This window comes from Hyperolius riggenbachi, chromosome 4 (assembly GCF_040937935.1).
Source record: "Hyperolius riggenbachi isolate aHypRig1 chromosome 4, aHypRig1.pri, whole genome shotgun sequence".
Lineage (NCBI taxonomy): Eukaryota > Metazoa > Chordata > Amphibia > Anura > Hyperoliidae > Hyperolius > Hyperolius riggenbachi.
The window spans coordinates 396,847,868-396,865,881 of NC_090649.1; the positions used below are offsets into that span (position 1 = coordinate 396,847,868).

The 18,014-nt window shown below is 45.8% G+C and overlaps 2 protein-coding genes across 4 annotated transcripts in view; one reads left to right on the plus strand and one right to left on the minus strand.

The window, feature by feature from the left end:
- The window catches only part of ABHD12 (abhydrolase domain containing 12, lysophospholipase), a 1,393,598-nt gene that overhangs the window by 760,030 nt on the left and 615,554 nt on the right, over window positions 1-18,014 (minus strand). The window lies entirely within an intron of this gene.
- The window catches only part of ENTPD6 (ectonucleoside triphosphate diphosphohydrolase 6), a 54,708-nt gene continuing 54,306 nt past the window's right edge, over window positions 17,613-18,014 (plus strand). Inside the window, exon 1 of one of the 2 annotated variants that reach the window (XM_068232240.1) lies at window positions 17,613-17,791. In XM_068232240.1, coding sequence (XP_068088341.1) covers window positions 17,784-17,791 — 8 coding nt within the window. In that variant the 5' untranslated portion in view covers window positions 17,613-17,783. The remainder of the gene's footprint in view (window positions 17,792-18,014) is intronic. The other variant, XM_068232239.1, reaches the window with a different exon arrangement.

Genomic DNA, 18,014 nt, shown 5'->3' on the forward strand with positions numbered 1-18,014 from the left:
GTACAGGCCTGGAAGAGCTGGAGAAGAGGCTCGGGGAGAGACGGGTCCCCAAAGTGGGGGCACGACGCGCTGAAAAAGCACATCCTTCATTCAAGATCTTGCGGAGCTTGGGGTCCGAGTGCAGGACAGGCAAGTATCTTTTTATAATATTGACAACTTTGTTGTACTCCAAACTGTATGGAGTTGAAAAGGTCAAACCTCTCTCTTGCCTAGTCCTGCACCCCCCATCCACACCCAGCAGGTCTCGACGTTTTTTTCGTAATACACGCGGTCTAGCTTCTTTGATTAGTGTATTATTATAACCCCGCTCCCGGAGTCTCCCCTCCACCAATCCAAGCTCCTGGTCCAACATATAAGGGTCAGAACAGTTGCGTGCAACTCTCACCATTTCCCCATAGGGGATCGCCCTCAGAGTATGGTTCGGATGGCAGCTAGAGGCAAGCAAAAGCGAGTTACCTGCACATGTTTTTCTAAAAGTTTTCGTGACAACCCTGCCCGATGTCCGAGAGCCACATAGTGTAAGGTCGAGATAATCAATTTGGATCGGATCCTTACACATCGTAAACGACAAATTAAGACTGTTATTGCAATATGTCAGAAAACCGGGCAGAGTGTCAAAGGGACCCCCCCATATCAGCAGCAGATCATCTATATACCTCCTATACCAAACAATATGTTCCGAAAAGGGGTTCCGATCTCCAAAGATGCGGAGCTTCTCCCACCACCCCATGAACAAATTGGCCAGGGATGGGGAGAACTTTGCCCCCATAGAAGCTCCGCACCTCTGGAGATAAAAAACCCCGTCAAACAAAAAATAATTATGGGTCAACAGATGATCCGCCGCCAACATGAGGAGGTCCCTAACACATGCAGGAAAAGAACCATACTTCTGGATATGAAAGTACAGAGCCTCGAGGGCAAGCCTATGGGGAATTGAGGAATAAAGAGCCGTCACATCCATGGTAACCCATACATAATGGTCGCGCCACTCAAGGTGTTCCAGGCTATTTAATAAATGAGTAGTGTCTCGTAAGTAGCCTGGTAGCCGTTGGACCAAAGGTTGAAGACAACCATCCACCCACTGGCCCAAACGCTCCCCCAAGGAGCCAATACCCGCAACAATGGGGCGGCCCCGTGGGGGAACGTCCGGCTTATGAACCTTAGGGAGGTGATGGAAAATGGGGACCACTGGTTTCTCTACCATAAGGTAGTCCCACTCCTTCTCCGTAAACACCCCCAAAGTGAGACCCAGGTTCAATAATTTCTTGAGCTCCGCCTGGAACCGGACTGTAGGATCCCCTGCAAGGACTTGATAGGTTTCTGTGTCCCCTAATTGGCGCAAGGCCTCAGCTTTATATGTGTCCGAATCCAGGACAACCACAGCCCCTCCTTTATCTGCATTGCGGATGACAATAGTGTCATCTTTCTGGAGGGACTGTAGTGCCTCCCGCTCGGGTTTGGTAAGATCTGAGTTAGCTCTAAGTGTTCTTTGCAACTGAACTAGTTCGCTTTCTACTAGATCTTGAAAGGTATCAACTGCTGCTGTTCTGGCCTGAACTGGATAGAAACAGGGATTGGAGACGGACACGGGGCCCAGGGCCGCCCCGGTGACCGGGCCGCCACTCACACTGGACGCTTGTTCCAGTGCGAGGGCGGTAGAGGCCTCCCGGAAGGGAGGAACCCCCCCGGGCACCGGGGCAGCTGGAACATGGGGCCCCGCGGCCGTCCCTAAACTCCCTTCTCCAGCGCCAGCCTCCTCCAATTCCAAGAAGTGTTTCTTCACCATTAAATTTCTGATAAATTTATTAATATCCAACATTGTACCAAAAATGTCAAAATGACACGATGGTGAAAATGAAAGACCTCTCGAAAGCAAAGAAAGCTGGGCGCTGGAGAGCTGTACACTGGAAAGATTGATGACATTGGAATGACTGCCATGAAATGTTAGTTTCTTGTGTTTGCGCCCTGCCCTCCTCCCACGCCCCCTCCTCTGTTGTGTTTGTGTTTGCTGCGTTTCTTCTTGGGATTCTTGTAATAAGAAGTGGGTGTTCTAGGGGTAGTTGCTTGCATCTGTCCGTGCTGGTCCCCCCCCCCCTTTTTGGGGTGCCAAAAAAGACTGATCGTACCAACTCCTCCTTGCCATCTGAGATGTCTGAAAGTGACCCTGAGCTTTCCGTTGAACTAAAGCTAACCTTTTTGACATGTTTGGGTTTACGTAAAATGGGCCTAGGTGATCTATGCATGGTTTCCCAACGTCCCCATTCATATACTACTTTATTGTTATAGTCCCCCAGATCCCTGAGGAACTTAACACGTTTTGTATTAGTAACAATGCTTTCCAACTTGGTAATATTTTCTTTCAATTTGTTATTAAGCTCATCAAAGAGTTCAAAAGTAGAAAATTTCTCAAGATCCTTTTTAGTTTCTGCAACTTGAACTCTGATGTCTGCAAGCTTTTTTTCTTCATAGGATATTATCAATTTCATAAGTCGGATGGAACAGTCAGAAAGGACTTGGTTCCATTCTAATATGAATTGATCCGAATAGAGGGTGGTGGGTACTTTTTTGATGCGTAAGCCCCTCGGGATCATCCCCTCAGAGACATAATGCTTCAGAGTGGTAATGTCCCACCATAATCGTACCTCCTTTTCCGACAAACATTCCAAATTGGTGAATGAGGTTTGCATGTTAAGAGTAGGGTCAGAGCCCTGGAAGCCAGGTTGCGTGGAAAAGACAGAGATATATCTATTCATTCTGTCCGGATTGGACAGTAGTTCCCCTAAAATGTCCATAGTGTAATCCGCACTTAACTGTTCTAAATCCTGTAGATCATCATTAATAGATGTTGCGGTTTGAACATTAGAGTCTTTGGACACAGGTGGAGCCTGGCCCTTGTCCGCACAAATAATGTCCACAGTCTGTGAAGAAACAGTGTCCCCGGGCCCAATCCGTACATTGTCACCATTGCCCAAATGTTGTTGTGTCGGACCGGGGTCCCCTCCCCTTGGAGAGACATTAGTTGTAACAATGTCCTTATCTTCCCGGTCATTAATGGCAGAGAAACCTTTGATCAAGTCCTTTACATGCATGGACACTGGCATGCTCTTAGGTACTGCCCCCGTTTTGGCCCAGTCCTGAATGCTGCTCTGTGTGTGTTTAAAAAGAGAAGGGGTGCTGCCACTTACTTGTGAGGATGAGAGTGCTGGTCCTTGGTTCTGGATTTGTCGTAGTTCATCCACCAATACAGAGATGGCAGCCCCATGCGAGGATGTAGTAAGCATTCTGATGGCCTGTGAGTCTCCCAGCGATAGACGCCGAGCGGGCCCCGCTGTTTGTGATCCAGGAAGTCTTTTTCCGATCTGTGTGGGCAGCGGCAAGTGTGTATCTAACGAGCGCCTTGTCGTTACATCACTTCCGCCCAAATGCTGTTGGAGGGCGGAAGTCGGGTCGGTGTTACTCGTGGTATCCGTCGGCGGCCATTTTGTTGGGGGCAGGTCTACTGTGGCCGCAGACTGCTATACAGTTTGAGGAGTTTATGCTTGCTGTATACCCATGTCTGATGTTCACTCATGTCATCTCGGTATTTTTATACACTGGATTTTATATACACCTTTTTTTATATATATGCATTATTTGTTCATGTCTCTTTAAGAGGGGTAGCCATGCACCTGTGTGGGCGGGCACCTGTCTATTTAAATTTGTGAATGCTGGCTATGATTAAGGAGCCTTCCAGAGCTCCGATACGCGTCAGCCTTTTCTGTGCTCACTGATGTATCAATAAAGTTGAAGAAACGGTTTTTACCCAGTCCTGGTGCAGCGGAATTCTTTCTTTTTGCTCAAGTTCCTGGAGATTCAAGATTCCTGCTCCCATGGTTTGAATGGCGATGGTTGAAGCGGTCCCTTTCTTTGCTGCATGTAAATTTGCAATCGCTGGTGTTTGTGATTAGCAATTGCGATTGCTAATGGAAAAAAATTGAGATTTTTCCATTAATTTATTTTTTTTCCATTAATTTAGTTAAAGGAACACTATCAAACCAAGTGTTCTAAAATGACAATGTACAAATAATGTCTAAGTAGCTGTGTAAATACTTTAACAATAATAACAATAACATTTCTATTTTACTACTTTTCATGTTAAATATGAGCAGCAAAAGCTTTAATTCATTGTGTGTAGGATTTAGCTCTACTGGAACAAATCATTCTCAAAAGGGGTATCTGCTTCAATGCACAGCCAGTGTTGGTTTTTTTTTTTTTTTTTTTTGCATAACAGACCACAGAGTATTTTTCTCTGGAAGCAAAAATAAAATTAAAAGCTGTGGTGTCACAGCCATGTTTAAAGTGAACCTTAACTAATAAAAAAATGAGTTTTACTCACCTGGGGCTTCCCTCATCCCCCTGCAGCTGTCCGGTGCCCTCGCAGCCTCGCTCCGATCCTCCTGTCCCCGTCGGCGGCTACTTCCGGTTTCAGCGACAGGCGCTAACAGGCTGGGAACGCGAGTGATTCTTTGGCCTTAGTCAATCACTGGATGGGAGCATGGAGATCCATAGCATGGGTTCACAGTAATGGAGGTGCATGATCAGGTAGGACACAAAAGGAGGAGGACCCTGCCCAAAGGCTTACAAACTAGAGGGAGAGGTAGGGGCATGAAAGGTAGGGGACCAGAGTTCAGCTGTGGGTTTAGGGCACTTGTGAGGGGTAGTAGGCCATAGTGAAAAGATTAGTTTTGAGGGCCTTCTTAAAGATATTGGAGGGGGCTGCCCTAATGGGTGGAGGTAGGGAGTTACATAGTGTTGGAGCAGCTCTTGAGAAGTCCTAGAGGCGTGCATTGGATTGGGTGATTCGGGGGGTGGTCAGGCGAAGTTCATTGGAAGAGCGGAGTGAGCGGCTAGGTGTGTACCTCTGAGTAAGATCGGAAATGTAGGTTTGACAGGTTTTGTGGACAGATTTGTAGGTCAGACACAGTATCTTGAATCTGATTCTGGAAGCCAGTGGAGGGATTCAAGGCGGGGATCCACCGTTGTGGAGCGATGGAAGCAGTAGATCATTCTGGCTGCCGCATTCATGATAGACTGCAGTGGGGCTATTCGGGTCATAGGGAGACCAGACAGAAGGGCATTGCAGTAGTCAAAGCAGGACATTATGAGGGCATGGATGAGGAGTTTGGTGGTGGCAGAGGTCAGGAGAGGGCAAATCTTACAGATGTTGCGAAGGTGGAAGTTGCAGGACTTTGTGAGGTCTTGGATGTGGGGAGTGAAGGAGAGTGCGGAGTCCAGGGTAACACCCAGACAGCGGGCTTGAGAGGTAGGGCGAATGGTAGTGTGGTTAACAGTGACACAAAACAATCGATACATCTCCTGCTGACTGTATATATAGCTGTGTGCCCTAACATCTTGTATACAGGAAAAAAGTCTGAATACGGTTTATTAGCCAAAGGCTCACTGTTTTTATTTTGGTTAGCCAATAAATAGTATCATTCTGTTACAAAAATTCAAAACTTCCTGCTGACTATAATAAGATCTGTCTTAAGTTGCCCTGAGTGCCAAATTGTCACTGTGTAAAGTACACCTGAGCTTATGCTAGGTACACACGATGCAATTTTCTGACAGATTTACTGTCAGATCGACTATTTCCAATGGATTTTCTGAATGATTTTTTAATAGAAGTGAACGGAAAATTGATTGAAAAATTGATCTGAAATCAGATCAGACATGTTGGAAATAATAGATCTGACATCAAATCTGTCAGAAAATTGCATCATATGTACCTAGCATTACATTATATCTATGCCAGCGTGTGTAGTTTGGGATCCTTCTACTTACCTGTTCTCTGTTTTGGATGGGCTTCTCTCCATTGCACTGCCCTGTTACCTGTTTGTGGCTCTGACTGTGGCTAGTCGCACAGAAGACAAAGAAGCAGCGCTGTCCACTTGGGCTCCGTGTAATTTTGCACTCTTGTACGGATGTACTGGGAGTGTTGTGGGAATGCGTACTTGACAAGTGCTGCTCATACATGAGCATCATTTCTGAAGTATGCAAGCCCAGAACATTATCAGCTGCTGTGCATTCAGGCAGGAGTGTAAAATTACATGGAGTGGACAGGGCATGCACTGCTTCTTTGTTGAACAGGGGGCAGAACAGCAAAAGGTGTGGGGGGGGGGGGGGGGCGGAGGGCTTTTGGTTAAAGCCAGCCTAGGGCGCTGGAAAGTACAAATCCGGCCCTGAGAACAATGAATTTTGTTTTACAAATGCAGCACTACCCAACCATACCAGTTTCATGTCCATGCACTGTTGTATGGAGTCTGGGTGCGATTCCTGTCTGGAGAAAAAACTAAAGTAGCACTAATCTTAGTTTTTGCATCACAAATGTAGCAGTAAGAGCCAGTTCACATTTTAATTATTATGTTACTTTGTCACTGTAATTACCAATTCTGTATTTTGTACCAATTCTGTATTTCGTATATTGGTGTACACCATTGTCTGTGTCTACCCCATGTTTGTTTCTCCCTTTGTACAGCGCCATGAAATATGCTGGTGCTTTATAAATCAATAGTAATAATAATAATAATAATAATAATAATAATAAAAGGAGGGAATTTCCATATAAGTTGCAAAAAGGAGGGTAAACAAGAATCTATTTAAACTAGGCAATATCTATTCATATTTTTAATTGCAATATTGATCTAAGGTTTATCAAACATGCTTATTCTTCGCAGGATCACTGCCATGGGGATAAATGAGGTAGGCTGAGTTTGGGGGATGTGATTAGACTGAGCGGTATGTGATTGGTGTTTGCACAGGTAGATGTCAATCCAGGATCAGGAGTCAGTTTTATGATTAAATAAATCATACCACACCTGCCTATGAAAAACAATTCATTGTGAGACAATTACAGCTCTTTCTGACTTTCGTCTGGAAAACACCTTTCTTGTAATGAGTGGTTGTGAAAATGCTGTCTCCCTGTATATTTATTATATGCTGACCTAGGTATTCCTAGTTTCTGACGAATTCTGACGCTTGTTCTTACTAAATAAATTATTTAGGCTGCATTTCCGCACACGTATTGTAATCCACATGTATGTAATCCCAGGGGTTTCTAAAGGGTTTTTTTCTCCGCATTGTAAACTGGCCACTTGGAGTGAGGAGATATACTTTACTTTCCGGACTATAAGACGCTCCTGACCACAAGATGCACTTAGGTTTAGAAGACAAAAACCAGGGGAAAAAATACAGTGGGTTGCAAAAGTATTCGGCCCCCTTGAAGTTTTCCACATTTTGTCATATTACTGCCACAAACATGAATCAATTTTATTGGAATTCCACATGAAAGACCGACACAAAGTGGTGTACACATAAGAAGTGGAACGAAAATCATACATGATTCCAAACATTTTTTACAAATAAATAACTGCAAAGTGGTGTGTGCATAATTATTCGGCCCCCTTTGATCTGAGTGCAGTCAGTTGCCTATAGACATTGCCTGATGAGTGCTAATGACTAAATAGAGTGCACCTGTGTGTAATCTAATGTCAGTACAAATGCAGCTGCTCTGTGAGGGCCTCAGAGGTTGTCTAAGAGAATATTGGGAGCAACAACACCGTGAAGTCCAAAGAACACACAAGACAGGTCAGGGATCAAGTTATTGAGAAATTTAAAGCAGGTTTAGGCTACAAAAAGATTTCCAAAGCCTTGAACATCCCAAGGAGCACTGTTCAAGCGATCATTCAGAAATGGAAGGAGTATGGCACAACTGTAAACCTACAAAGACAAGACCATCCACCTAAACTCACAGGCCGAACAAGGAGAGCGCTGATCAGAAATGCAGTCAAGAGGCCCATGGTGACTCTGGATGAGCTGCAGAGATCTACAGCTTAGGTGGGAGACTCTGTCTATAGGACAACTATTAGTCATGCACTGTACAAAGTTGGCCTTTATGGAAGAGTGGCAAGAAGAAAGGCATTGTTAACAGAAAGCATAAGAAGTCCCGTTTGCAGTTTACCACAAGCCATGTGGGGGACACAGCAACCATGTGGAAGAAGGTGCTCTGGTCAGATGAGACCAAAATGGAACTTTTTGGCCAAAATGCAAAACTCTATGTGTGGCAGAAAACTAACACTGCACATCACTCTGAACTCACCATCCCCACTGTCAAATATGGTGGTGGCAGCATCATGCTCGGGGGGTGCATCTCTTCAGCAGGGACAGGGAAGCTGGACAGAGTTGATGGGAAGATGGATGGAGCCAAATACAGGGCAAACTTGGAAGAAAACCTCCTGGAGTCTGCAAAAGACTTGAGACTGGTGCGGAGGTTCACCTTCCAGCAGGACAATGACCCTAAACATAAAGCCAGGGCAACAATGGAATGGTTTAAAACAAAACATATCTATGTGTTAGAATGGCCCAGTCAAAGTCCAGATCTAAATCCAATCGAGAATCTGTGGCAAGTGTAACGATCGGTGTAACACAGAGAGGGTCTGATTACCGGTGATCTGCAGTATCACCGAAAATACAGAATATACCCGATTATTGATGATCTGCAGTATCACCGATAATCAGATATATCTACTAACCTCTGGACACCTGAGAGAGAAGTGAGTGATTGGGTGTAACAGTAACACAGTGGACTGTACCCAAGTAGTAGGTACAGAGGCAGTAAGGAATACTGCACAGAAGTATGCTCCTTCCGTAAGCCTAGACTCTCCCGGGGGAGGAGCTAAGCAGAATGTGGGAAGGACAGAGCGTAAGTGACACCAATGAGCGGGTGTCACTAACAGATCTGGGAACTGCCTCTAACAGTAAGGCTAGTTCTCGAGGTCGGCCAAGCCAGGTCGTCAACACATAGACAGATAAAGTACAGAATCAGAAGGCAAATACGGAATCCAATAACAGGCAGGGTCAGGCAACGGAGAATCAGAATAACGAGGTACAGAATCAGGAGGCAGGTACAGAGTCCAGGAACGAGCAGAGATTGGCAACAGGATATCAGAAATAGCAAGGTACAAGATCAGAGTTCAGAGGAATAGTCAGGCAGGCAGAAGGTCATAACAAATAATACAATACAATATTCCTAATGCTAAGGTGTGAACTCCTTGATGTCAACACCTTTGGAAACTATGCTAGAACACAGAAACAGACAAGGCCTGAGTGCTACCACGTAGTGATCGCAACGACAGACAACCAGAGAATGACCAGCACCCAGTATATATACTATAGCGCTCTCCAGCGCCACCCTAAGTGCTGGACCAATGAAAAGTGGTGGAGATGTCAGCTGACCAGCTTGGTCAGCTGACCTTCTTCTGGCTGTCATATAAACTCTGCCTCTCAGCGCGCGTGCGCGTCATTCTGAACCTGTGTGGACTATCAGTCCCAGCCACACCAGTCACGTTTTGCAATGTCTCTGCTGGCCTGCACGCGGGGTGAGAATAAACATACATATATCCAGGCACATCGCCTCTAGTTAGGACATTAAATAAATTATTAGGGAAAGGGAGGTGCTGAAGGGGGTGTGGCTAGAAAACAGCAAAAATCTATTAACCCTTCGCACACTCACATGCAAATGTTCAAACAATTGCATTGACAGATTCACTCATCCAGGCACAACTGTTATCCCTACAGCTAAATTAAAAGCCAGGGTTTTAGTTCACAGAAGAATGCATTCTTATGCTTAATCACCTATACTGCGCAGAAGTACCCAGGTAAACATAGGTGTCCTAACTCTGGCCCTGTAACATGCATAGTGCAGACATGCAAACACATTCATTGCATCAAACCTATCAATGGATTAGGAGCACACATCCTAACTTCCTCTCCTGGGAAAGACAGTGCATCTTACCAATCGCACAAGGGAGCTAATGTTATGTGTCCATGTGCACAATGCGCATACACCAGCATAAGCTGTCTGCATGCTGACAAACATACAGGGGAAGGGGGGAGTGCACCGAATTGGACCCTAGCCACAGGGGTCAATGATAAGAATAAACATACATATATCCAGGCACATCGCCTCTAGTTAGGACATTAAATAAATTATTAGGGAAAGGGAGGTGCTGAAGGGGGTGTGGCTAGAAAACAGCAAAAATCTATTAACCCTTCGCACACTCACATGCAAATGTTCAAACAATTGCATTCACAGATTCACTCATCCAGGCACAACTGTTATCCCTACAGCTAAATTAAAAGCCAGGGTTTTAGTTCACAGAAGAATGCGCAGTATAGGTGATTAAGCATAAGAATGCATTCTTCTGTGAACTAAAACCCTGGCTTTTAATTTAGCTGTAGGGATAACAGTTGTGCCTGGATGAGTGAATCTGTGAATGCAATTGTTTGAACATTTGCATGTGAGTGTGCGAAGGGTTAATAGATTTTTGCTGTTTTCTAGCCACACCCCCTTCAGCACCTCCCTTTCCCTAATAATTTATTTAATGTCCTAACTAGAGGCGATGTGCCTGGATATATGTATGTTTATTCTTATCATTGACCCCTGTGGCTAGGGTCCAATTCGGTGCACTCCCCCCTTCCCCTGTATGTTTGTCAGCATGCAGACAGCTTATGCTGGTGTATGCGCATTGTGCACATGGACACATAACATTAGCTCCCTTGTGCGATTAGTAAGATGCACTGTCTTTCCCAGGAGAGGAAGTTAGGATGTGTGCTCCTAATCCATTGATAGGTTTGATGCAATGAATGTGTTTGCATGTCTGCACTATGCATGTTACAGGGCCAGAGTTAGGACACCTATGTTTACCTGGGTACTTCTGCGCAGTATAGGTGATTAAGCATAAGAATGCATTCTTCTGTGAACTAAAACCCTGGCTTTTAATTTAGCTGTAGGGATAACAGTTGTGCCTGGATGAGTGAATCTGTCAATGCAATTGTTTGAACATTTGCATGTGAGTGTGCGAAGGGTTAATAGATTTTTGCACGCGGGGTGAGACGCACCGCTATCTGCACATGCGGTGGCCTCCTCGCGCCTGGTCAGACCGTCAGTAGCAGGCCTGTGCGCGCAAACCGCCGCGCCAGACGCGGCGGTTTTTCCGTGTTCCGCTATGCCAGCCGCGGAAACAGCCGCCTCATCCTGCTTCCATGCGGCGGCTTTTCTGCGTTTCTTCACAGCAAGATCTGAAAACTGCTGTTCACAAACGCTGTCCATCTAATCTGACTGAGCTGGAGCTGTTTTGCAAAGAAGAATGGGCAAGGATTTCAGTCTCTAGATGTGCAAAGCTGGTAGAGACATACCCTAAAAGACTGGCAGCTGTAATTGCAGCAAAAGGTGGTTCTACAAAGTATTGACTCAGGGGCCGAATAATTACGCACACCCCACTTTGCAGTTATTTATTTGTAAAAAATGTTTGGAATGATGTATGATTTTCGATCCACTTCTCACGTGTACACCACTTTGTATTGGTCTTTCACGTGGAATTCCAATAAAATTGCTGCAAGTTTGTGGCAGTAATGTGACAAAATGTGGAAAACTTCAAGGGGCCGAATACTTTTGCAACCCACTGTATATATACTAAACCTGGTGCATTTATGGTGAAGGGGCATCTTGTGGATTATGTCCCTTTTGTACCTCATGCCCCCTTGTGTCCTCCTGTGTCTACCATGTGTCATCCTCTGTCCTCCTCTATACCCCTTTGTATCCCCCTTGTGTCCTCCTTTATGCCCCCTTTGTCCCATGTCCTCCTCTGCATGGGCACAGTACAGGGAGTCCCCGACATTGTGTCGGGTTGGAGGTTCGTATTGGCAGGCTTTCACAAGTCAGGAACTCCCTGCATTTGGACTATAAGAGGCAGTGACTCCCCCCTCCCCTCCCACACTTTTGGGGGAGAAAAAGTGAGTCTTATAGTCCAAAAAAATACAGTATTATACAAATACAATTTTGTATGCATTTTAATGGGAATTTTGCATGCGTCTTTCGGACTTTATGATTTCTGCCTAGCAACAGTTGTTCACCTACTTATTATGATCACTGCTTTTTTTCTGCTGCACTTTGTTTGGCAACTCAGTCCAGTGGGGGAAAAAAGATGAAGTTCTTTCTTCCCATAACTTATTAGCAAGGTGGTAGTTGTTGTGACCACAGATGGCCCGAACCGTTCAGTGGCGGACAGTTCCCGGCAAAAACAGGTGTTCGCATTCGCGTCGGCAGGAAAACACATGGCGTGTTCGATCTGCCCCCTATACATCATCATGGACCTAAGATTTGACCCCTCACCCCAGAGTCAGCAGGCACATGGCAGCCAATCAGCTATCCCTCCCTCCTGGACCATTTTACACTCTTCCTGTGTGCTGTTTGAAGCAATTTGGGGAGAGAGCAGTGCTGCAGATAGGGAAAGCGGTAGTTAGGCCTGTGCTCTGTGTCCCCAGTGCAGTTTCTTGCTGCTACAGTACCAATTCACCATCTACATAACCCCAAGAGCCCTTCTAAGGGCTGTGTTTTGTTGTTGTGAAATTGCTGTTCAGTAGGTCCACGCAGTGCACTTTAGCTGTTGCAGACAGGGCCAGTCAGTGTTTATTGCTACAATAGTTCACCCACTCACCCTTTTAAGAGTTATTTTTTGGTCACTTAACTGTCATTGAACTACCTCAGGCCGACCATAGGGGCTGGAAAACCATGATCGCCTGGACTCCGACGAACGTGCGCAGAAGCACAGCGGCCACTACACACCACTACACAAAGATTGCCACCAAAAGGACTAACATCTATGTCCTGGAGGTGTCAACTAGTAAAAACAATGATTTGCTCACCTGACGTTATCACAAAAGCTCTATGCGGTTGTTTGCGGTGCATTAAATGTGGCGTTTCATCTGTCAGTGTTAACCGGGCCTAACCCTTACACTACCTTATCACTGTGTACACACGCCGGATGTTTTGAAGCACTTAATTTCACAAATTTAGGAGTGTACTGTGATCTCTGCCCTTTAGATATTAAAACACGACGTGTAAACTACGTAATTTTTGGTGGGACTTTTGCTATGGATCTCCCTCCGGCATGCCCTTGTCCAGGTGTTAGGCCCCTTTAAACAACTTTTCCATCACTTTTGCAGCCAGAAACAGTTCCTATAGGTTTTAAAATGTGCCTGCCTATTGAAGTCTATGGCGGTTCACCCATTTGTAAACTTTTACGGAAAACTTGCGTTCGTGAACCGAAAATTTTATGTTTGCTACATCATTAGCTGTGACGCTTATGTGCCTGGTCATATAGACAGGGGTCTTCCCATCCTCCCACTCACTTACTGTCACTAGTAAGAATAAACAGGAACTGGAAACAGACTTTTTGAATCTTCGGAAAAATGCAATGCGATCTTCCGCACAGAAAAACGCATAGACATATACCGCTATGCGGCACCATTAAAATACATTGATTGTAAATCGTATGCTTGCGCATGCATAGAATGGAAAATGCAGCATGCATTCAGGTTTTTTTACGCACTTGCACACGTGGAAAATCTCAGTACAATACATGAAAACTAGCCCATTAAAATTAGCCTGAACTCTTGCACTGGACAGAAGTAAAACATATAGAAATGCACCCCGTATGTGTTTACAGAGTTTAGACTGTCTAATTCTTCCTCATCTGTGACTAATCACAAGTTGTAATTTAATCCTTTAGCTGTGTCAGCTGACTGCCATGACAGCGAGCTCATTTGGAAACACAGGATGTTAACAATATGTCTGCTTCCATGTAAGCAGAAAGTAGACAAACTGCATATTTATTGCAGAATTTGTATCAGTTGTAACAAAGAAATGTTTTTTCTTTAAAGGTTATTATGCTGTTGTTTATCTTTTAGAGCTGAGATGAAGTTCTGGGTTCAGGTCCACTTTAAAGAGAATCTGTAACAGAAAAAAAAAACCCTCTGGGGGATACTTACCTCGGGAGGGGGAAGCCTCTGGATCCTAACAAGGCTCCACCCATCCTTCAAGCGCTGGGACTCCCTGAAGTGTGGAGAGATAAATATTTACCTACCGCGATCCTGCGCAGGCGCGCTAGCGGCTCTTAGCTTGAGTAAGGCGGAAATAGCCGAACCCGATCGTATCCCCTTTGCTGCGCAGACGCGAGTCCTTTGCGCCTGCGCTGGATCGTGTAGAGGTAAATATATCACAGCTTGTCAAGGTTGTCAGGGGAGGTTTCGGGGGAGCCAGCGCTGGCTTCCCCCAGGCTACAGAGGACAGGGAAGCCTTATTGGGACCCTTGGCTTCCTCGTCCCGAGGTAAGTATCCCCCAGAGGGCTTTTTTTGTTACAGGTTCTCTTTAACTTGCATCTGGTACTTCAGAGGCTTCTTACTCTGTCCTCCTCTGCTGCCCAGCCAGGACCTCTGGAATATCAGGAGCGTGCTCCTCTTCTGTGAACGAGCGGCTCCAGCTTATTGCACTTGTGTGACTGTGCTTGTGCAGTCCCACTGCGCTTGTGCTTGAAGAGGAGAGCGGCCCAGATCAGATTTCAGACAAGCCCTTGCGGAGTCTGCGAGCCATAACAGTGGACACTGTGGGATTCCTCTACAGGATCCAGAGTCTGCCTTCATCTTAGGTAAATATTTCCTTTTTGACCTGAGCTTTGGTGCAGGTACACTTTAGGTAGGTTGTGATCAGAGAGTAGAAAAGAGGGCGCTAGTCTACTTTAGGGAACTCAGCAGGAAACCTCATAGAGAACATTTCTCCAATCACAGCACTATCTACACAGCGCAGAATCATCCACAAGGCAACCTAGGCAGGTACTTGGGGCCTAGTGGTTGTTGAGAAACTCAACTACCAGTTTCTATATTCCCTTTCACACCTCAGATTACCAAAAGAGCCCCAAGGATGAGCCAAATGTACCACCTTGCCTAGGGCCCCACTTCATCTTTGCCTCTACAGCACAAAGTGTTGTGACTGGCGGAATAGTGTTGGTGTAGTTTTCTACGACCTATATGAAACCTAGCAGTTTGAGAGGGTGCTGTCCTCTTAATCATGTTAGCAGAATTTCCCTGAGGTTTCCTGCTGGGTCCCCAAAACTAGACTACCGCCGAAATGAGGAGATTCTGGACTAGATAGGAAACAGAAGCAAGTAAAACCCAAGTTAAAGCTGTGGTGATCAACACAAGCTCATGAAAATAAAAGGTTGGTGTCAATGGGGATATAAGAATCCTTATGGATGATGATGACGGAGGAGACCCAGTTGACTGGAACAGGTAGGCAGCCAGGTAGAAAAAAGTGGCTGGGCCAGGAGGAATGTAAAAAAGTATCAGAAAACATTGCAGCTATGTATTTGCATATGACTTACAACACATTCAGGCCCCTTTTACACTTACCCACTGCGTCGCCTCACATTACGATTCCCTGCTGCAATGTCTATGTTAGTCTATGGAGACTCCATGTGTGGCGACGCAGTGGGCTGGAAGAATACAAACTCTGCAGCATGTTGCTGCATGATCCATGCTTACCGCATGGATTATGCAGCAATGCAAGACAATGGGAGACACAATAAGTGTAATCGATGGGAGCTCGGTGCGACGCACATAAAGACGGGAATCTCAGTGAAGTACTTCCTGCCCAGCAGGGAGTACGTTACTGAGCGGGGGCGGCGCTATGTATATAGTGGCGTAGCTAAGGAGCTGTGGGCCCCAATGCAAGTTTTACATTGTGGCCCCCCAAGCATTCTATACATAATAATTGATACAGCGCACCAAAACCTGCCAATGGCAACTACAGTGTCAGAGGGGCAAGAAGGGGATGGGGAACAGCTTGTTAATGATTACTACTATTCAAAGTATCTATAGAAGTGATTATTATGAGCAGAGGACCAATAGAGAGCTAATACTGTAGCTGAGGGAGGGCCCTTCGGGGCCCCTCTGGCTCAAGAGCCCCAATGCGGTCGTAACCTCTACAACCCCTATCGCTACGCCCCTGTATGTATATGACCCTGTTGCCGCACCATGGCGCAGGATCATTTGAAGGCTGTTAAGGTTATTTCACAATTTGCACATTGAGGTGCATTATACCATTGTATAATCACACAGCACCAGGCTGTATTGGTCCCAGGCGGGTAATTAGTTGGGAGCAGCCCCTGCCGGGGGGGGGGGGGGGGGCAGAGCTGTGGGGGGCCCAAACTACTAACCCTCCCTTCCTCCAATACAGGGGACTATACTTCAGATCAGGTGTTTTTTTGGCTACATTGTTATGGGTGAGAAGCTCATGATAGCCACACTTGTTTTATGACCCTTGCGAGATGGGCACCAAGGGGAGGCGAGATGGGCACCAAGGGAACACTGGGGAGGGGGGGGGGGGGAGAGGCCATCAAAGTTTCACTAGGGGGCCCATGAATTTTAGGTATGTTACTAATTTATGGTTCCATTTATATTGTCACATTGAGTCAGTGGTGCACCTGATTCCATCATAATAACGTGAGCCAAGCCATGCGCTCCCACCCTACGCCCGGATACAAAATGACTAGCGAGTAGCTACCACGCATTGCCGCAAGATGCCAATTTTGAATTCTGTTGAATTGTGCCATGTCCACATCAGAGCGTATTCTGGCCCATATACAATTCACTTTATTTCCGAGTTTTCTGCTAGGTGATATTTTTACACCTTACCAATAAAATGCCTTCAAAGGAAACCTAAAGCCAACTAAAGAAAAAGAGTCTCCCTTACCTGGGGCTTCTACCAGCCCCCTGCAGCTGTCCTGTGCCCAAGCCAGTCCTCAACAATCCTCTATTTCCCCCGCCGTGGCTTTGTTTGTTTTCTGGGAGTCAGTGGGACACTGCGTCTGCGCGGCCCTGGCCACACGTATCCTTGTTCGCGTTCCCGTCCGCAGCAGCATCCTGCGCAGTACGCTATTGCGGAAAGGAACACGAGCAAGGATACGCATGGCCAGGGCCGTGCAGGCGCAGTGTCCCGCCAACTCCAGTCGGGGAAACCAAAACTGAGCCGCGGCGGGGGAACGGAGGATCGTTGAGGTCCGGCGCAGGCACAGGATGGATGCAGGGGGCTGGTAGAAGCCCAAGGAACATGAAACTCTTTTTCTTGACTTGGCTTTAGGTACACTTTTAAAAAACAAGAAAATACTTAAAATATGTTTATAGTACCTTTTCACCTACCAGAATTCATTTGGTACTTTTTTCATTGCAAAGTGTTGAAAAGTTATTTTAAACAGAAGATAAAAAAAGTCTCCTAAAAAAACATCTCCAAGGTTAAAACTGAATTGCATATGGAAATCTCTGTGAACTTAGTGCGCTATCTGGAAGGAGTTGCAAGTTTGAGGGGATCCTGGAACTACAATTTAATTAAAAAAAAAAAATCTGATACTAAACTGACTGTAACCATTAGTGAAACAGGAGCTGCAAAATAGATTTTGCCACAGAGCCGCCTGCCTGATCTCTCATCAGCAATCCTCCTATAAATAAGCACCAACTTCTCCTTCCTTCCCTCGCTCCACTGAGCAGTGAGCAAAGCTCTATATATACATATATTCAGTTCGCTCTTATTTCACATCCTCGTTCCTGTGAACACATCATCAGCTTCCAATGCAATTAGCCCATCGCGTCTATGCAAGGAACGCCATCCAATCAGAAGCTGCGCTGTGCCCATTTCTGATAAGCTGCCTGGGACGTAATACTGGCAAGCGTGCCCGTCCTGAAGATGGCTGCCATGAGGAAGTAAGTTTTCCGGTGATGTCGCCAGCTGTAGACGCGTCAGAGTGTTGGAATGAAAGCCCCGCCCTCTAGAAGAAGGTGAATAAGAAGTGATGTGGAGGGATCTGTCAGGGTGTTGCTCCTTGTCAGTCTCTAGGCTGTGTTATGGATTTACACCATGTACAAGTAAGTTTCTTCTATAATAGACTGCGTTGTGTAAAGTTATTTAGTAGGCTGATCGTCACACCAGTGATGTTGTGGGGAATGGGAGAGTTGGTGGGAGCTACCGGTATCTATGTGCGATTAGAATGTGTGCTCTCTACTACTGTCCACATCTTCTATTGTAGAACTCCATGGGTTTACCACTGGTTCACAAAGCAGATTCAGACCAGTGACCCCCCAACCCCCC